Here is a 21,252-nt window from a genome sequence, read left to right as displayed (position 1 = left end):
TCATGGGGACAGAGTGCACACGAAAGCGTGGTCTGCATTGCTTAATCTATACCGCCGATGTGACGATATTGTCGACATACTTGGCATGAAACCGTATCATTCATTGCCAGCTCCCAAATTTATCAAAATGAATTGTTTTCTCATTCAAATTTACTTTTTTCAATTGCCCAATAATTCAGAAAGTTCTGCGGCCTCTTCCTCTGTAAGAAAAATCGATCGGTGACTGTACTTACTTGCATACAAGGTTGAACTTATATACAACGAAATTTCGATATAACAAAGCAAATTGCCGATTTTACCGACTTCGGTATATCGAGGTTTAACTGTATTTTATGTTAAAGAAAGGTCCAAACCCTCTAAGCTTTAGACAAAATTCTGGTGAGAATCGGTACCCTAAATAACTTACTATAATAAAATTAAACCTTACTCTAATGGATGTGTATATAATGAAGCAAACATAAGATTCGATTGGGGTTGTTATATTTCAGTGAGCTTTCTACTCCTATAATGACACCAGAAATGCAAGGTCTGAGAGAACATTGGTTATAGCAAAGGGCATATTTGTTCACTGGACAGCTCAATATGTACTATTCTGGCAGCAAATGCCATGTATCGGCACGATAAGCCGCCAGCGCGCCATCAAAATCTGTGGTAGGCACAGCCTCGATAGGCCATCAAATGTGTTGTGTATCTGTTATAGGCCAATCACAGACTATGGTGGAGGGCCACTTTCTTGCTCATTTGAAAGCAGCCTTGTCAAATGGACTCCCAAATAGCATTGCATGCATCTAATGAGACTTTTCTGTGTTTTCTCGTGTATGTGGGCGTGTGTACGTGTATTGCCTTTCCTCTCCATGGTGCATTTTCGATTTAAACTTTCAGAAGCAGAAAACTTTGGTATTAAACTCAGTATTTGGAAGTCAGTGTTTCTCAATGGTGTGTTCATATTCAATTCGATTAGCAAATTTTATTAATTGAACATCTCTGTTTTTATTTCCCAGGACTGTTCTGCAGTAAAGTTCACTTACGGTCTTGCATTTGACCTGTGCTCACTTTTTCCTATGTCCTGCCTGTTTCTTGAATGCCACGATTCGCAGTTCTGATCACCAGCCAGTCTGTTTTTTGACTGCTGGCCAATCATGATGCAGGGTTCTGATCACCGACCAGCCCAGTTTTCTCACACAGTTGTATTAATGCAAAAGCATTATATGTCCTATTTCGTGAAAATTCGATGGCGGCGTGACCACAAGATGGTATCAAAAATGGCCGACGGCACAAAGAGTAAACACACATCGAGAAATGCTCAAATTTACGTCAAATTTCTCAGTGTCTTGCACAACCTGGCACCGCGTCTTCCCTATATGCAAAAGCCCGCTGAACACTTTTGATGTTGTGTGGGTCACCATCGGTCATCGTCTTCTATCACACGCTTACGATCCTTCAATGCGAAATGGCATTGAAGGAACACATGGATATTTACCCGTGTGTCGTCACCTAAACGAAAACATTTCACCAAACTGACTACGATGCTTTCGCGTTCCCTCACGTAAGCAGTCTTAAGTGTCTCTGCCGAATTTTTATGTTGCAGCTGGTGTCGTATCCTTCATTGTGTTAAACACTTCATCTTTGAATGCAGGACACATACGGGGATACTGCCCTTCACGACGCCATTGGGAAGGACAGCGTTGACATCATAGACCTGCTTATCAGCGTGCCCGAAGTCGATTTTTCGCTCAAGAATAAGCGGGGTTTCAACGTACTTCATCATGCGGCTCTTAAGGGCAACAACTTGTGAGTTTGCCTCTGACCTCCTCAGAAACTGATGCGATTTCAGTGTTGCCTAGGTGCTTTTATTTGCTCCATAGAGGACACCATTCTATAGTGAAAGTGTTTGTCTTGCTTATTGAAGGCAGTGCATGTTTGCAGCCATTTGGGGATGATTGCTTGTGGAAGTTGTGCATCGTTGTTCCAAAAGAAAATGTTTGTTTTCATCTCTTGTGTGAGATAGATAATCACCGCGTTTATTTGTTTATAATTTGGTCACGATTTTTCTGTCATCATTATAAGGCAATGGTGCAGTTCTAGGGCCCAAGAAAAAGAAAAAAGAAAAGAAAAAAGAACATGCCCCTGTAGCATACTTACCGTATTTATTCGCGTATAACCCGCACCAAAATGTGAAAAAACGCGTTTAAAAAGTGGGGGTGCGGGTTATCTGCGAATTTTTTCCTTGGGAGGGGGGGGGGGGGGTCGGCTTCACCGCAATGTGCGGCGGCCTCCCCGTGTAGTCCGCCATCCCCATCGTCATCGACGCTTGTCAAGCCGATGAAGGGCCAACGAAAGGCCAGCATTGTTGAGCCTCGCGTTAGGCGCTGTTTAGTGTACTTACCCCAGTTTGCACTGTTTGCCTGCTTTGTTTTGGCATCATGAGTGCGACTCGACGGCAGTGTTTCACAGCGAAAGAGAAGCTAAAGATTATAGCCGCTGCCGAAGAAATCGGCAACAGAGCTGCTGCAAGACAGCATGACGTCGACGAGTGGTGCATTCGCGACTGGAGGAAGAAAAAAGAGAGTCTCGAAGCAACGAACCGGGACAGGCGAGCGTTTCGGGGTCCGAAGACTGGCGCGTACCCCCACCTCGAGACGCAGCTTGCGAAGTTCATTGAGGAGCAGAGAAGTCGTGGCCACGCTGTTTCGACTGAGATGGCGCAAATGGAAGCCCTGAAGTTGGCCCGGGAATTGAACATTCCACGTGAGTTTCGTGCAAGCCGTGGATGGCTTCAGCGCTTCATGCGAAGACATGGATTTTCTATGCGGCGGCGAACAACCATGTGCCAGCGGCTTCCTGAAGCCTACGAGGAAAAGTTGTTGAACTTTCAACGATATGTGATCGCACTTCGGAAGGAGCACAGCTATTTGCTGTCTCAGGTGGGAAATGCTGATCAAACACCTGTGTACTTTGAGATGCCGATGGACACGACCATGGAAAAAAAGGGCTCCAAATCAGTCAGCGTGCTGACCGGCGGAAATGCCAAGCTGCGCTGCACAGTCATGCTATGCGCTTTGGCTGACGGCACGAAACTGCGCCCGTATGTCATTTTCAAACGCAAGACGCTACCTAGCATTCCACTGCCCCCAGGAATCGTTGTGCGTGCGGAAGAAAATTCGTGGATGAACAGTGGCCTAGTCGGTGACTGGCTTCGAGTAATCTGGGAGCGAAGACCAGGTGCCTTGCTGGCACGCCGGTCGATGCTCGTACTAGATTCCTTCAGAGGCCACTGCACTGATGCGGTGAAGGCTCGCCTTGCCGAGACCAGCACCGACCTCGTCATAATACCTGGCGGCATGACGTCCATGCTACAGCCACTCGACGTGTGCCTGAACAAGCCGTTCAAGGCACACGTGAAGCGGCTGTATGCCCAGTGGATGGCCGACGGCATTTACGCCCTCACACCGACGGGACGCGTGCGAAGGCCTGATATTCCATTGCTGTGCCAGTGGATCGTGGATGCGTGGAAAGCGATACCGGCCGATTTGGTGCGGAAAAGCTTTAAAAAATGTGCGATCAGTAATAGTTTGGATGGTTCCGAGGACGACTACGTCTTTGAGAGTGGCGATGAAGCCTCGGATGGCAGTAGTGAGAGCGGCGACGATTAAGAATCTGATAACCAGTGACGTGGTGGCGGTCGTTTGAATAAATGTTCTGAAAACGAAATGATCACTGAGTGTGAGTTGCATCTTTCTAGCGCTCATTTTTTTTTTTTCAGGTAAACGTGCGGGTTATACGCGAGTTTTTTTTTTTTTTTTCCGCCGAGTTCAAAGTTAGGGGTGCGGGTTATACGCAGGGGCGGGTTATACGCGCGTAAATACGGTACTATTCGGACCCTGCAGACATTGCCCCACAGACCTTAATATCAAAAGCCCGAAATGTCGTATTCCCCTGTGAACATGTCGAGGACACACTTATCTTTTAAGAAAATATGCAGATTCTTGCCTTGCCTTGGCAGGTTTTGAGGCAAAAACATACGCTTACAGTGAGTGATTACCATATTTAGTCGATTCCCTGCCTTTCCTATCTGTCTGTCTGTCTGTGTGTGTGTGTGTGTGTGTGTGTGTGTGTGTGTGTGTGTGTGTGTGCGCGTGCGTGCGTGTGTGTCTGTCTGTCTCGTCGTTTCTAATGTGCACCTTTTTTCCATCTACAAACAATTTGACACAAAACCAAAACCACATTCACAGGATTCGCAACAGCCAATCATTAGGCTTGTGATTCATTGTGTATTACTGTATTTACTTGCATAATGATCACGCTTCTTTGTAAAAAAAATTGACGCACATTCAGGGGTGCGATCATTACGCGGGTTGAATTTCCCGCACTGTAACCATACAGGACACCAAAACGAAAATGGCAGCCGACGGAGCAAGTCGAATGCGCCGAGTGCGCATTGAAACAGTTCCCTACGTACATCTGAACTCAAGAGGCTTCCTGCCAGTGCGCTTCAAAAACTTCACACCTCAAACCCATCATGCATAGTCTTTAGGTGACTTCTCTGCTCTTCAGCTGTATGAATTGTGTCTTCCTCATTTAGTCCCACATTGTGTCTGTCACCTTCCCTTGCCCTAAACTCATAACATCTTCCCTCCCTCACCCTCACCTCACTATGTGAGGGCAGATGAGGGTGAGGATGCATTCGGGAAGACTTGCCCTCTGAGGTTGCCCATGTCTGCCAATGACTCACCTGTGTCTTGATCCATTAACCTTTTCTTCAACTTTACCAGTATATATTGGTTCAGTGCTTTTCATTAGCATTCCCCTACGTAATTACAGAGTACAGATTATATTTTACTGCCCTGTTAAGGTGACAAACTATGCTAAGAAGCTGCACTTTCAAATATCAAATCAATAACGATATGAAATCTGTCTCACATATGCTTTCATCACCTTGCTTGGGGTGTCAACGTCATGCCCTTCTATTCCTAGTGCGACAGAAAAGCTGCTGTCACGGACAAGGCAGATTGTCGACATCAAGAAGGATGATGGCTTTGCAGCACTGCACCTTGCGGCTCTGAACGGCCATTACTCTGTTGTGGAGACCTTGCTGACACAGGTACATACACAGTGCCATGTTAAAATTTAATAATTTTCTCAAGGTCCATTCTGGTCTTTGGTAGAACAGGTTCTCTCTGATGCTTGCTTATTATTTTACGCTCTGTACTTGCCACATGCTACTGGCGTGATCTGTCTTCCCATGCAAAGTTCTGGAACTGATTTCTCAAAGTACTTACATCACAAGCTTTTACAGTGGTAGTTGTGTAAGGTGCTTTTTCTAGTATTTGTGCCATTTTTCGCAAGCATTGCCATGTTTTGTCATAGTGTTTCCTTGGAAGAACAAATTCTAAGAAAAGTAAATTACTTTTTGTCCCCATCCAGGACTTGATCCCAGCTATGCAACATGGGAGCAGTCATATTGTCATGCAATCAGTGTTGATGGTGTCATAAAAGTGCTGTCATGGTCATCCTGGTGTCTCATATTCACCGTCGTGGTTCTTGTGTCGTCATTTGCATTGTTGTCTCATTGGACTGACATTGTTAAAAGTCATGTTTGTCAAATGACAGTCATTTTGTATCATTTTTATGTTATTGCTTTCTTCGGGAGGGAGGGGTGCGCAGGGCGTTTGACACTTTTCATTGAGGAGCCGTCTGTAATTGATTTTTTTCGTGTTATGCCATGTTATCTTTCTGGCAGCCGCATTTTTATGGGGACAGAATGCAGAAATGCTTACATATGAAGTCGTTGGTGCACGTTAAAGAACCCCAGGTGGTCAAATTTATGAGCCCCTTCACTATGGCATCTCCTGTGGCCCCATGTTACTTTTGGAAGTTACATCCCATCAACTAAAGTAGTGGCTATCCCTGTTCACTCTCTGATCCACACTGCTCTTTTCCTGTCTCCTTAATGTTACGCTTAACATTTTTCGTTCTATCGCTCTTTGCGCAGTTCTTAAAGGGCGCCTCACCAGGCCCCATAGCAAATTTTGGTTATACATTGGAAGTTGTTATGGAACGTTCTGCCGAAATGGAGCGTTCTGCAAAAAAATTTTTCAAATTGGCTCAATAATAGCCGAGATAGAAATATTTCAGTGCCGCGAACCAATGATTTCAGAAGGCGAGCTCCAGTGCATAGTGAGGCACTCTCTCCGCTCGCCCCGTCTAGCCTCCATAAGCGAAATTTCTTCCCTATGTCCTCCCATACCCAACCTCGAGGATCGCGTGACGCATACGTCACGGGCCCTGCCTTCAATTTTTTCTCCTCGCTTTTTTTTTTTTGTTTAATTTTGCGGCGCTGCGCACAAGCTGTTGTGACTGTCTAGTTTTGCGCTACACATGATTTTGTGCGCTGTGCACAAGGACACATGACTAGCGGTATAATTCAGTGCCACATGATTACTGAGGCAGAACAAGCGGATCGCAGAGCATGATCACGTTGCTTGAACACGGTAGAAAATGGCATAGTTTCGGTACCTGCACACATGACTGCACGACCGTGGGAACAAGCAGACGAAGCGGAAGTACATCTTTCTTGCATCAGTGCGAAGTAAAACAAAAAATGCGCAGACATTCCATTTGTGTGTTTTGTTATTTCTCCAAACTTCAATTCGTCAATTCAAGCAACAGATCACACAAATAGCAACTGTTGCCTTGAATAATTCTCAAAGTCACGCGTCACCACAAGCGACGTCACACTGTGGACACGACCACGTAGGTGCCGGGACACGACTACATGACCATCCGGCTTGGAGTGCGGTCGCCACGAGAGAAAGGGAAAATGGTGTTCGGATTGAAATTTCAGATCTTTCTGCGGCGCGTAGCGATGTAATTCTTTGCAAACACGATTGTTAGTGTGCATTGTATGCTTTGCGCTTGTCAGCTCAAAATGGCCAGACCTGGTGAGGGCCCCTTTCACTGGACTGCGTAAAGTGCAGGGCACGTAATGGTTCAGTGTTTCTGTTAGCTGGGCACGCCATGTAATGCGTAGGGTATCCCGCCGTGGTGGCTTAGCGGCTGCGGTGTTGTGCTGTTAAGCATGAGGTCGCAGGATCAAATCTTGGCTGTGGCAGCCACATTTCGATAAGGGCAAAATACAAAAATGCCTGTGTCCTGTGCGTTGGGGGCATGCAAAGGATCCCCTGATGGTCAAAATTAATCCGGAGTCCCCCGCTACAGTGTGCCTCATAATCAAATCGTGGTTTTGGCAAGTAAGACCCTAGAATTCAATTAATTATATTCAATTTCAGTGCATAGGGTAGATAACCAGTGGACCTTTAGAGCTACAGAATGGGTGTCAAGGGAAGGGAAGCGCAGTTGAGGGCAGCAGAAAATCAGGTGAGGTAATGAAATTAGGAAATCTGCAGGCACAAGTTGGAATCAGCTAGGGAAAGACAGGGGTAAATGGAGATCGCTGGGAGATACCTTTATCTTGCAGTGAACATAAAAATAGGCTCGTGAGCCTTCACTTGTTATTACATTTCTGTGCTGCACGTATGCTTCACGTTTGAGGATAGGAGCTACATAGGTACATGATTTGTTGTCAAGTAGTCTAGAAAATTTTGTCGTTCCTGTCTGCTATGTTTGCACTGGTTTCCCTGCTGCCTGTAGTTAAGGGGCCATGTTAGTGTAAATAGATGTTGTGTTTCCCTTTAGTTGTCCCTTTAATGCTGTGCAGAGCTTGAAGAACCCACTGGTATGCTCCTCAGAGCTGTGGGCCACCTGGTGTACATGTAGTTGCAAGAATCTGCCAGCTTGTCAGTTTAGTGGATTTGGATTTGGATATCCTTCTGCCATGGCACATGCCCACTGCAGGGTATTGGTGAAGATTTGGATGGTACTAGGAAGATGCTAAAATTGGTAAGATTGTCAGAAGGAGATTAATAAAAGTAATTGTATGAAGAATTTAAGAGAATTGCCCCGAAACAACTGTGAATTTCTCCATGGCTGTTTCCAAGAGAGGAGGCTCCTGTAGAAAAAAACATTCGGAATGAAAAAGCTTAAACTATGTTGTCTGAGCGTCGATTCTAAAATGTTTTTCCTTAAAGAATAAAAACAGCAGCAGAAAAAAAAAAAAAAAAAGATTTATTGTCTCATCTTCTCCACAGGTTGGGCACAGAGGGGAGGGCGCCAGACCAGCCCTCTGCCGATAAAAGTTTAATGCTGGTGTTTGACAGCGTAATTGGGTAAAAGTGTAGTGGTAATGTCGGACTTCTGCTTTCTCTCCACCTGGGTCAGGGCCAATGCGATGTGGACGTGCGCAACAACCGCAAGCAGACGCCGTTGCTGCTCGCAGTCAGCCAGGGCCAGTGTGGCATCGTGGAGCTGCTGCTGGGCATGGGAGCCCAGCTGGATGCGCAGGACGAGGACGGGGACACAGCCTTGCACCTGGCCCTGCTCAAGCGCCAGGTCCTGCAGATCCCCGAAAATGGCGAGGCACCAGCCACAGCCATGGTGCGTCTACTCTTGCCCAATTTTCCGGTTCTGCTTGCGTTGTCTCATTGTTTTGAAGAGGAGGTGCAGCTAAAGAAAAGATCATACCGTAGAATTCCTGAGCGACGTCTTCAAATTAGTGCTTTATTTGCCCCGGTCAGGTAGTTAATGGAGTAGCCTGAGGACATCCGGGGCTCGGAAAGCAAGTACTACAAGCATACGTCATACCCCTAGGGCCAGCACGCAAGCACTATTTATGTCAACATGCAATCACAAAATATTTCAGTTATGAAAGGTGCAAGATGCAATATACAGCAAAAGCATGTTAATTCACAACTCTTTAATTCGAAAGTTTGGATAATTCGAAATAGCCGTCGCGGTCAGTCTAACAATATATCGAAAGCAATATGTAACGCATCCCGCTAATTCACACTGAAATCCGCACCGCCACTGATAATTCGAACTTCGCACCATGTGGATGGGGAGAATGCTAGCGCACAGGAGCACATTGGTGACACTGGTGTCGCCGCATGGGTCATGCAGGGTTGTTCTTTCCATCTGAAACCTGACTGGAGACAAACGCGTTCGCGCCTGGCCAGGCATGGCCAATGCCTCTGTTGCAGGTTGGTTCTCTCCCTCCCTCAAGACCTTCAACATAAAAACGCAGATGCGAAGCTGCGCATTTCTTTTTTTTTTTTTTCTTCCTTTTTCCATGTTACATTTTGGAGGCTATGCTCTTTCTCTACAAGGTGTTCTGAGAAGCAGCACAAGTAATGTCTAAACATGGTAGCCTTGATGTGTATCAGCGCTCGCAGTACCAAAAAGCATGTCGCGGGATCGAATCCCAGCCATGGTGGCCGCATTTCGATGGGGGTGAAATGCGAAAACACCCAGGTGCTTAGATCTAGGTGCACGTTAAAGAACCTCAGGTGGTCCAAATTTCTAGAGTCCCCAACTATGGCGTGTCTCATAATCATAAAGTGCGTTTGGCCTGTAAAACCCCATAATTTTCAAAGGATACACAGGGAGATGGAGTCTTGAAGTCTTGTCCAGGCTGAGATATCCATTGTATTCCCAGTTCTCAAACTTGAGATTTAGAGATATGGTGTGGCATTCTAGTCGCTACTGCTTCACCATGGCATCTGGTTTTCTTGCGGAAGCATCTTCCAAAAAGAAAGTAAACGGCAAGTCACCAGCTTCTTATGTAGTGTGTAACTTTAGTCCTCGCGAAACTGGAATGGCATGCTCCAATGCAGCCTCAGTTTGCAAGATGGCGCTTCAAGTTAAGTTGCTTAGCTGACCATTTCTGTGATCTATTCTGCATTGTAAGTTTCGTAATATTGAGCTGTGTATAATGGCCATCTTGAGAAACAAGAAAAGGGGGGGGGGGATGCATTGCACAGAACAAAACACAAAGGGGAGAAAACAGAATTGACTAAAGAACTGCTGCACTTGAAAACTTGTTTTTAGTACAAAAAATGAGTACCTTCGTAAAGTAGGCAACTCTGCCCAGAGGAAGCCCTAGTTAACATAGGAGAAGAACTAGGGGTCCATGACAGCTGTTTGACTACAGTTGAACCTTGTTATAAAAAGTTGCATTGGATACGAAGATACCTTCGTTATATTCAGTACTAGTTATAATCACATATGCATTACATGCTGATAGCAATTAGAAACAGTTTAAACTAAACTGCATTTCTCAGTTCATAATCAGTAGTACTACTGCCCCGCTGTGATGCCCAACCAGATCGCGAGCCAGCTGGCTGCTTCATGTCCTTCGGAAGTGGACGGCAGCAGCCTGGCCCTTGCCTGCCTCCTCGTCAAGGAGGGTGCCGACCTGCACCGGCAAAACTTGGTGGGGCGGACACCACTTGACCTTGCCGGCAGCCCAGCCATCCAGGAGTTGCTACAGCACTGGAGTACACTCAGGGAGTAAGCGTCCTTCTCAGTGGGCTGCTCTTCTGTTGCTTGCCAACTGTGCGTGCTTCATTCTGTACTTGTCTTTTCTGCATATGGTGTTGCTTTATTTAAAGAATACAGCTCGTGTAAGCGGTGCACGAGATGGGAGCGAAAAAGAACAATTCATGTACAGATAGCGCCAAACTTTCCACAATACAGATTTCCACAGAAAAGCTGTATTTATAGACAGATTACGCTCGCAGCCAGTACGACACTGTACTGTTTGCATGTACTAGTACAGTTTATGTATCTGAATACGATGCTGCATGCCAAAGCTACGGAAGTCCCAGATGCTGTGTTCTGCTAACTGTTGTCTACATTAGTGCAGCTGCAGTCAGTATTCTTTAGATTCTGTGGTAATGACAAGTGAACTGAATTTCCTGGCATTGTGATCTACGGCACAAATTTGTCGATCTTTTTTCCTCTCCAAACAACAGACCCTTGTTGCTACCAACTGAAGTTTCCGTAAAAGCAGTGACTTTTCTTTCTTAAGTATTACAGTCAAATCTCAATATAACGAATCATGTGGGACCACCGAAAATCATTCATTATTCTGAAAGGTTGTTATAGCGAATGCCCCAAAATTGACCATTCCACCCACCAACCTATCAGTTCATAAGTTGTCACCGTTTGAGCTATTTATGAAAACATAGCTGTTTGTTGGGTCTTGGCCTTCCCTCTTGCTATTCTGCCGCCAAGCACCACCAAAGCACTGTATGATAAGGGTGATATGCGCAAAGCAGACGCTGACGCTGAGAAAACTACTGACAAAAATGAAGCTACATGTCACCTTCAAAGTGCAATGTTTCTTATTTAATTTGTTTTTCACATTCCTTGCCATGGACACTGCAACTGTCTCACTCGAGGTGACAACTGAACTATTCCAAAGCGCAAGTGTGTGTAAATGACACCATCCGGAAAGTGCGAAGTGCGACCGTGTGGCATCCCCCCGAGTACGGTTGTTATATTTCTCCGCGCGTGTAGCTAGTACGGCCTCACAAAGAAGCGTGAAAGAAAGAGGCGTGCACAGAAAGAAGGGCAAAAGAAAGAAGAGAAGCGCCTTCGTTGCTTGGTGACACTTGCCTGGGTGGAGCATGCGCTCACAAAACCCGATTTGACGTTGCCTCTGCAACAGATTAGAAAAAATTCTCCTGCATTATTTTATTGAGCGCTGTCTCAGGTTTTCCATACCCATGCGCCATGGCGTCTGCTTTATGTGCCTTGTCGTCTGCTAGCCTACTGTTTCGGCTGCCATGAAGGATACATGGAAATCTTACAATTCCCAGATTTCGGATTATTAGTTTGTAGTACTGAGGCGTTGTTAATATGACACGGAAACTGAACAGCGATCGTTATTCTGGAAAGTTCAGTATTCTGAAGTTCACAGCACTGAAATATTTTGCATGGAAACCATGAGAAGTTAGCAGGGGATTTTTGAAAAGTTCGTTAATCTGAACAGTTTGTTAATGTAGTGTTTGTTGTAACGAGGTATCACTGTGTTGCATAAAATCGAAGGAGTGCGTGGAGTTGCAGGGTGTTTAAATTGGCACCATTAAGGTAGGGTACAATCTCAAATATAAAATGCACTTCAGAGTTTGTCACCCCTTGCGTGCACAAGCCACAACACAAAACTTGGATTTTGCGTGGTCAGGTAATTCACCAACTAATTTCTCAAACGCCTGTTTATTCCGACCTACTTGATTATTAGTACTTCCCTGCAGCACTACCACCTGCTCCGTAGAACCAGTATGTAACGGCGACCAAAATTTTGGACACTGCAAGGTGTGTTGACCGATTTCTCAGGCTGATTTTCATGTTTCATGCCAAAAAAACATTGCAGTTCACATACAAAGTTGCCACCTGTTCTGTCACTTTCAAAATCAAGGCAATTTCTTGGGTTTCCAAGTGCCATGCAGCTGCTGCAAACTGTTTCATGACTCAACACAAAAGTGCAAGTCGCAGACTCCCAACTAATTGATGCTGGTTAGGCCTAGCTGGTGTGTGTGGTGAGCGTCAAGTCGTCGCAGCAAAGTGTTCTCTGATCACTGGAGGCTCACCCTTGATATGTTAGTATGCATAGACTGCATCAATGATTGCACTCAAAATCACACGCATAGACTGGACTGACTGATTAGAGAGCTTTAGTATAGCGTGAAATGCTTGCATTAGCATTAGCGTGTTCCACATGCTAAACCTTTGCAGTACGCTTCGATAGAGCTTTGCTATAGCGTAAAACAAGGAAGCGCCGCAAAGTGCAACACTTAACTGTGCCATCTAGGTGCGAGTAGCAAAAGCTCTTAAGCTGATTGGTTTGCCATCTAGTTAAGAGTAGTCAAAGCAGCATTTTTCGTTAGTAGACCATTTTAGAATAGCATTTGTCACCTTATGTAGATTAAATGCAAGCACCTTCGTAGGATGTTAGGTTAAAAGACAGGGTGCCGTCTGGTGCCTCGTGACAAACATATCCAAGCCAAGACAATCCGTTAGCAACCACTCTGTTGTTGCTATGCAGACGCGTCTTGTCAGGCCTATGGACACCAGAATCGCTGAACGATCTCAGAAATTGGATGCACTGTGCACTCATAACTAGTGTTCAGGTGAGTTTAGAGGAAGTGACAGCTCATTTCGATAGTCATTGGCGATCAACGAGAGTGAGTGCGTAGCCATCATGAGAATTCACAGTGAAGAGGGAGCCATGGGTGTTGTCTTGTTTGACAACACTATTTCTTAGCATCCGTGCTTTGTGAGTGTTACTGTCTCTTGCAGACAACCGAAATTGCATGCGGCTGCAAAATGCAAACTCTCCTCTCGCATACTGCACATGTGCACTAGTGTGCACGCAATGAATTTTGCGCACTAAACGCTAGCTTGCACTTTACTAAAACTCTTCATTATTTTGACATTTTTATGGCCCTGTCGGTGTATAAGAAATAGGTTGATGACTATGTCTATATTATCTGAAACTACGCTGTTTAGCAGTGAAGAATTTCATTGCAGGTAGCATTTAAGTATGCACCAAGGCACCCAACATGAGTTTCGTTTTCTTTCTTTCCTGTGTGCAGAAGTGCATCTGCGCTGACAGTGGCACCCCTTCTGGAACCATCCACCGGAACAGCAGTGACCGTTTCCTCAGCTGATGAGCTGCCTCATGTCGCTGAATGCCAGATATGCCTAGAGTCACCAGCCTCGGTGACTTTCGAGCCGTGTGGCCACCGTATGGCCTGTGAAGACTGCAGCGTGCGCATGAAGAAGTGCCTCACCTGCCACGAAGTCATCACTCGCAAGCTTGATGCCTGTGAGTACCGTATTTGTGCATGTGTAGCCCACCACCACATATAATCCACACTCCCAATTACAACAGCCCGGAAAGTAAAAAAAGATATGCCCACGTATAATCTGCAGAAGTAACTGCATGCAACACTGCTCAAATCTTTGCAAAGACAGTCTCCATTTACTGATGCACTTGTCTACATGTATCTTCGGTCAGCAGCTCTGTTCCCCCATGCTTCAGCGATGCTGACAAGGCTGGATACACATGCTGGACCTTATCGCGGATAAACCAATCACATGATATTTGACGTGAATTGAATCACTTCGCTGCTAGCACTCACACGACAGCGTATGGACAGCACGGACGGAGAAGCCCTCGCATCAGCAACGATGATGGAGCAAACGCGACTGAGCCGAAAATCCCGATGGTGATTTGGCTCACTGCTGTATCAGAAAACCCTTTGCACAAACAGAGGAAGCACCACAGGAACGGGCGACATATGAATGTATGAGTTAGCCAACACCATGTGCGCTACTCGCTAACTACTAAACACAATATGGCAACCCGTAATGCGGAGGAGAATGGGCGACCATGAAGAGGGGAGGAGGGCACTTCAACATGCAGGGATGGGGAGGAGGTGGGGTTCTGTAGGAGATAACGAAACTTTGAATGGCAGAGAACCTTGCCTTGAGGTGTTGCTTCATGGCAGCGCACTCCGTGCTGCCTTAAAACCACACTTCATGGCAAAATTCGCATATACCGTGTTTACTTGAATCTAGGCCGGCCCCGATTCTAAGCCAACTCCCGAATGTCCAAAGCCAGAAAAATAAAAAAGCTTACCTCTAATGTAGGCCGAACAAAAAAGTGAGGACAGCGTTCACAAAATGAAAGCAGCATTTATTTAATATGAACATGCTGAGCTCACTCTACGTTACCATCGCCGCCTGCCTTGTCGCTATAGCCCAGACCACATGCACGCTCTCTTAAGCAAAATTACACCTTTTTGCCACACAACGATAATCCTCATCTGTCTTGTCCGCATTTCCTTTCTTTAACGCAGTGAGCCCGGTACTTCCAAGTCACGAACGGCATGCCCGTTATCACCATTACAGAGCATTCTCGACAGGAAAGTAGCGAGCGCAGCGTTTTCAAGGAAGGAAACGCAAGCAAGACAGATGACGATTATTGTTGTGTGGCAAATATACACCCCAAAGAGTCTGTTATTGCGCGCTTATATTCCTCATCACTGTCATCTCCTCGTTGCGGCACACGCAAAAACTGTGTCCTGTTGCCCCCCTCCAACGACGGACGTTTTTCTCATCGATGCCGAAGTCCCGCCCAGCTTGAACGTTTGACGATGCCTCTGTGGCTAGCACAACTTTTCGTTTGAAACCAGCACCATAGTGACATCGCCTGTTTGGTGTCATTACGATAATGCCACACCGCATGCCGATACGACCCAGGTCAAAACAGCAGCATCGCTCATGTGCTTCATTTGGCTACTGGTGTGACTAATAGCTGTTGCGATACTGACTTTTCTAGATGACGCTAGCTATGCACCGTATTTATCATTTTAAATTGCAACCTGCATATTTTTTTAAGGTCCTTGAATCTAAGCCGACCCTAGAGCTTGGCATATGATTATTTGAAACACACTATCTGCTTAGATTCAAATAAATATGGTAATCTGCACCCCCACTTTACTGTTAAATGTATCAAAATTTTACTGTGGGTTATACGCACAAAGATATGGTATATGCCAGAACGCAGAATCTGGACATGTAGCCAACCATTTTGCCTAATTAGAAACTAAATTCTGGGGTTTTACGTGCCAAAACCACCATCCTGTTATGAGGCATGCAGAAGTGGGGGACTCTGGATTAATTTTGACTATCTGGTATTCTCTAATGTGCATCCATTGTAAACACACAAGCGTTTCTGGATTTGACTCCCTTCAAAATGCAGTGGAAATCGAACCTGCAACCTTGAGCTCAGCGGCGCAATGCCAGAGCCATTGGGCTACTGCAGCTGTGAAAAAGTCAGTGCTCGGTCAGCTGTTTCGTTGCTGTCAGTTCTCGACAGGCACACAATAAGCTTTTGTTTTGATCACTGTACTTAGTTTACAGTGTATGTCTAACGAACCTGGACATAGCGAAATATTGGATGTAATGAAGTAGATCTGAAACGTTTCTCGCTGACATCAGTGTGTAATGAAAGTACCATAAAAACCCATGTATAATACGAACCCGCGTATAGTACGAGGTGAAATTTTGGGGCACAAAATGGAAAAAAAAAATTTTATCGTCGTATAATACGAGCCAGGAAAACTCGAGGAAAACATTTATTTAAATAGCACTCCGTACTTCAATCGCTAAACAGCCTCTTCACTGAGTCGGCCAAATGGCACCGAAATGCGTCCAGCACGAGGATGGACAGGAATGACCACAGTGCGCCGGGCCGCCTACACCAGACGAACTTTATCCAGTCGAGCACAATATTCTCATTCATCCAGTCTCTCATGGCATCTCACGACCACATTTTTTGGCAGCTCTTCACCTTTAGGCACTCTCTTGCGCTTAAAGATGACATAGGGCGGGCGCTTGTGTTCGTCTGCCGTGCGCGACAACATGACAGTAACTCGCGTTTTCTCGTTGCCAGTGGACCGGACATAAATTTGTTTAGAGCCCTTCGTGCACATTGAGGGGCGTTGGCATGTCCAGATAAACCGGCGTTTTGTCAGCATTGCCGATTTGCCCTAGCTAGAAGTTCTTGGACTTGGGCAGCGAAATAATGTGACGCTGGAAAGCTACAAGCAGCTCTTCGAAAGATTCGGGCAGCTTTTGCGAAATCGAAGTTCGACGGAGTAAGGAAAATCCAGCACGGCACATGTAGTGATAAATCCACTGCTTGCTCGCTTTGAAGGCGGAGCTCGGTAATCCTTTTTCTCTTGCAAGATTCTTAGCTTTTGCCTGCATAAGCTCCACGTTCATGTGCGACTCGCTGTTGGCGTACGAACTCCATCCGGGCGAGTTCGATTTCAGGGAATGTCCCACTCTTCGGGCCACGAAAGCTTCTTCGTGTTCCGCTGCACGTGAAACAGGCTTCCTTCTGTCGACGTCATCCGCAAATGCTTGCCTCGTTGACGCCAAACTGCCTCCCGGCCGCACTGTTGCCGATGTCCCGTGCGGCTAAAATAGCCTTTCTCTTGAAAGCAGCAGAGTAGTTTTCGTGGTCTGGACATCTTGGTCCTTCAATGCAAAACAAGAAAGATGCACTTCGCGAAGCGTGGTTTGCACGTGTGCTGCCAAGGTGCACACTGAACAATAAAGAAACGATGCTGTAGTCACGCAGCAATAACAAAACTAAGCCGTAGCCACGCAGCAAAAAAGGAAGCCAAGCCATAGCCACACAGCAATAACGAAGTCATCCACAGCCACGCAGCAATAACGAAACCAAACCTTCTAGCCCAAATTTCTGACTGAAATTTTTGTTTGGATCCATGTATAGTAGGAAACGAAAATTTGTGACACTAATATCGTATTTACTCGCATAATGATCACACTCACGCAATGATTGCACCCTGAACTTGTCGCAGCGATATGTTGAGTGCCAAGTCTAGCTAATGAGTATCGTGCTTACCATCTGTCGAATGCTACACGAACGACTCTTGAAGACAGACCAAGCGGTCTGCACGCACCCAACATTCTTGAGGAAATGCCCCATTTCATTCCTTTCATCACTTTCCGCACTTCCATGAAAAAAAAAAAAAAAGCTACAACCAAGCTTGCCTCGGCTTTATTATTTGTAGGCTACATAATGGCTTTGGTCAACAACAACAACATAAGGGCGGCTTTCGATTCTTCTCGTCTGCAATCGTGGGCACGCAACAAATCGCGAGCAGCAACGATAGTGGCCACGTTTACACTGATACGTTAGAAGTGTACCCTATTCATACACCGACACTTGTAACGCAGCTAATATATTTGCCCACCCTTATCGGAAACGTGCCATATTGGAATAGCAGTGAAGACAAATGCCGCAGTTTGCGCAGCATGCCCGCCATGTGTTTCTATGTCACTGGCAGCTAAGCGTGCCCATCTCTGTTTCTGTCCCCTCAGAGTCGTCATGGCTATGTTATTGTCCCAAACTTGCCGATATGAACAATATTATTCATTACTGATACGGAAGAAACTGTTTCAGTGCACGTAATGTACTACTCACGAGAAGAAAAATAATCGCTTTCAGCGCTTTCGGCTTGCTCCATCGGCCGTCATTTTTGTTTTGGTGTCCCGCACTGACAGCGGCAGCCGCCTGCTTGTCATCCCGCAGCAAATGCGGGATGAAAAAAAAAAATGTTTCTTTTCGTGGGAAATGATCATACCCCTGAATTTGCGTCAATTCTTTTGACAAAAAAAGTGCTATCATTATGCAAGTAAATACGGTAATAGGGAAAAAACACCTTGTATTATATGCGGGTTTTTATGGTATGCTTATGAAGAATGTCAGATAATATATAAGAAAGGTATTTTCATGTTGCATAGTACTTTGTTATAAATGGGTTTCGCCTCTGTACCCCAGCTGGTCGGACGGTGGCGCCTTCAGGCAGTGGCCGCCAAGGGGGCGCTGGCGGGCCCGTGAGCCTGGAGCGCCTGCGGCAGCTGGAGTTACGACTGCAGGAGATGGAAGAGTGGCAGGGCTGTAGCATCTGCCTGGAGCGGCGGCGCAACGTGGCCTTTCTGTGTGGACACGGAGCGTGCAGCGTCTGTGCCCAGACTCTTCGCATGTGTCACATGTGTCGTAGGGCTATCACCCGCAAGATCTTTCTCTACTAGTCTCTTCTACGTCAGGCATCAGCAATGAGGCTTCTATTTTCTTCTATCACCGCACGTGCACCTCGACGCAACACTTGCACGTCGCACTGTGGTGGTTCCAAGGTAGGTTAGTGTGGCGTTGTCGCTTAGAAAGCAACTTCGGGAGGGAAGGGTCGGAAAAAAAAAAAAAGAAGGGAAACTAAAGAGAAAGCAGAAAGTGCAGGATGGTCGTGTTCCCCGTTTTTCAAGTATGGAACTTTTTTTATTTTTGTGCTCTAAATTGGTATATTGTTTTTAAAAGCCAGCACCTTACCCGGTGCCTTCTATCTTTGTCATTTCCTTTATTTTCGCAGTTTGCTCCAAAGTATTCACCAACTAGCTTACTTAGCTGCATTAAAAGGGACATTGATTCGATTGATTGGTTCTTATGCCCTAAAGGATGCGCACTAGATCAAGAAGGTCTGTATTTCAAGGGACCAGTTTCCATTACAAGCGAATTTGAGTTGGCAATCATAGTAGATTATCGGAGAAATAGTACTGCATTTGACATTTTATAGTCGCAGTCATGAGTGTGTCTGCATGAGCATGTTTTCGGTGGCCTGGGTTGGAGCACACCATAAATATTAAAAATGAGGATTAGTAACTAGAGGCATTGAATAAATGAATGTTCAATTTCGAATCGAATAGTGAATCTTTGAATAATTCGATTTGTAAATCAAATATCTAATATTCGGTTTCTCAAATACTTGATTTGACGCGCACAGCATTCTCACGCCGCCCAATCTTTATCTGTACAAGGCTCAGCCAGGTCGACCAGAGTGATAAAAACAATTACTACCATGCAAACAGAAAGAACAACAAAAACAGCGCTTGTGCAAAGCATGGAAGCATGTGTGATGATCGGGCCGATTAGCCACCAGAAGTCACGCTGATCACATCGAACACCAGAGTTCAGTGTTCACCGCGCAATCTTTCCTTGGACCTCCCGATTTGAGAACTCTTTACGGCAACGCGTGCAGCACTGATGATCACACAGAGCGATAGTGAGTGGTGTGATGCGGCATTCTGTCCTTTTGCAGTCGTGCAGATTCACCTTAACGAGCTGACAATGACCCACAGAAACCACCTGTCATAAAGATGGAAAAAGCCTCTTGTTTCTTGGAAGAAAACTGGAAAGCAGTACTTTCTAAGCAATAGGAGATTGTCAATAACCCTTTGAGGGTCAATGTTTTCTTGCCATATGCAACCGCCCAGGGTTGAATTTTTTTATTGCAGATTCCAATTCTTCTTCGGGACTTCTCTCGAAAAAAATTTACCGTATTGTTTCTCGGATGACCGTAAAGTGAGAAAAATACTTTGAGTTGGTATATATGTACTCTTTATACATGAATAACGACAATAAGAAAGGAAATAAACTTATAAGAATTAAAAATTTTATGCATTCTTATACACATAGTTCAAGGCTTTGAAAATGTGCATACGAGAATATTTCGCAAGACTCAAATGTTCCTGCTCTTGCACTAATATGTGCATCCATAGCGTAATAGAACTGCGTATGTGCGTGCACTCAAGAAAACTGTGTGGTTGTGTGCCCGTCAAAAAAGCAAAACGTGTGACAAACTTCCGTTAATCTTCATCTTGTTGCCAACCAGAGGCAATTAGTTTTCCCGAGTGCCAAAAAAAAAAAAGGCAATGGAAATCCATGCACGGCGGCATTCTTCCGATGCGCACCCCTGTGAGCACTAAACGAGCGAGAGACAGGCGAGAGACACCCTTTGAGCGATTAGTAACAAGATAGCCATCAGTTTTGCAAGCGCAACAAGCCGAAACGGCCTGCGGAACAAAACCCAAACCGCTGCCCGCCCGCGTGCATGCCAATGCGCGAGCGGTAGTATATAGACGCGCAGGAGCAAGCTAGCTCTAAAACAAACCATGCAACGAAAACCGAGAGAGGGAGGCGTGCGAAAAAAATTACCTGTATTCCCACATAGTGGCAGCACATAACACAAAAGAAAAAGTTAGGAAATTGGCGCGCTTTTTAAACGCATAGACGGCACCGTGAATATACAGCATCGACCATTTTTGGACTTGTTTGTGGCACCGTATATTTAGGTCATTGAGCCTTAAAGGGCACGGTAGGGCTCACTATTGAATTGAAAACACCCTTGGTATTTAGGACAACTTCTTTATTTCTTCAGCTTCAGAGGGAAGAAAGCACTTAGTACTATTTGACAAACATTCTATAGATAAAAAATATTTTCCAGACCTTTGTATACGAATTGAGTTATCAGTGCTGGCATACAAATTTTGTGTTCCCTTTAATAAGAGTACAGCATATTATACATCTCGATTCATAGGCACCTACATTACTGATAGCTAGTAAGATCCCTGTTAAAGGGGCTCTGAACCACCCCTCAGGCTTGGTGAAATAACATAGTCTGCGGGTAGCATACGCTGCTGTGAACATCTCAGCCAAGTTTTGCTGTCGTACACGGTGCGTGGAGCTCGCAAGAAAATCGCGAAGTCACCTTTCTCTGAAACTCTCTCTTTTCAACCGAAGGCCCTGTCCTCGCTCTCTTCTGGACGCTTTATTTTGTCATCGGACACTTTATCGTGTCATTCCCTTAGACGGCTGCTATTGGCTGATACCTGACGTAGAGCTGCTATTGGTTACGTGGTGTAGATAAACCGCGGCCGCCGCAGGGTGCCACCACGAGTTCACTGGCTAAACGCACTGCG

The 21,252-nt window shown here is 45.6% G+C and overlaps 1 protein-coding gene across 1 annotated transcript in view; it reads left to right on the top strand.

Moving 5' to 3' along the window:
- The window catches only part of mib2 (E3 ubiquitin-protein ligase mind bomb 2), a 70,800-nt gene that overhangs the window by 37,394 nt on the left and 12,154 nt on the right, over positions 1–21,252 (top strand). Inside the window, exons 13-18 of the mRNA XM_055061938.2 lie at positions 1,637–1,791; positions 4,975–5,101; positions 8,278–8,493; positions 10,220–10,404; positions 13,494–13,726; positions 18,281–18,636. Coding sequence (XP_054917913.1) covers positions 1,637–1,791; positions 4,975–5,101; positions 8,278–8,493; positions 10,220–10,404; positions 13,494–13,726; positions 18,281–18,534 — 1,170 coding nt within the window. The 3' untranslated portion in view covers positions 18,535–18,636. The remainder of the gene's footprint in view (positions 1–1,636; positions 1,792–4,974; positions 5,102–8,277; positions 8,494–10,219; positions 10,405–13,493; positions 13,727–18,280; positions 18,637–21,252) is intronic.

Source organism: Dermacentor andersoni, chromosome 3, assembly GCF_023375885.2.
Source record: "Dermacentor andersoni chromosome 3, qqDerAnde1_hic_scaffold, whole genome shotgun sequence".
NCBI classification, from domain to species: Eukaryota; Metazoa; Arthropoda; class Arachnida; order Ixodida; family Ixodidae; genus Dermacentor; species Dermacentor andersoni.
This window is presented reverse-complemented; position numbering and strand designations above follow the sequence as displayed.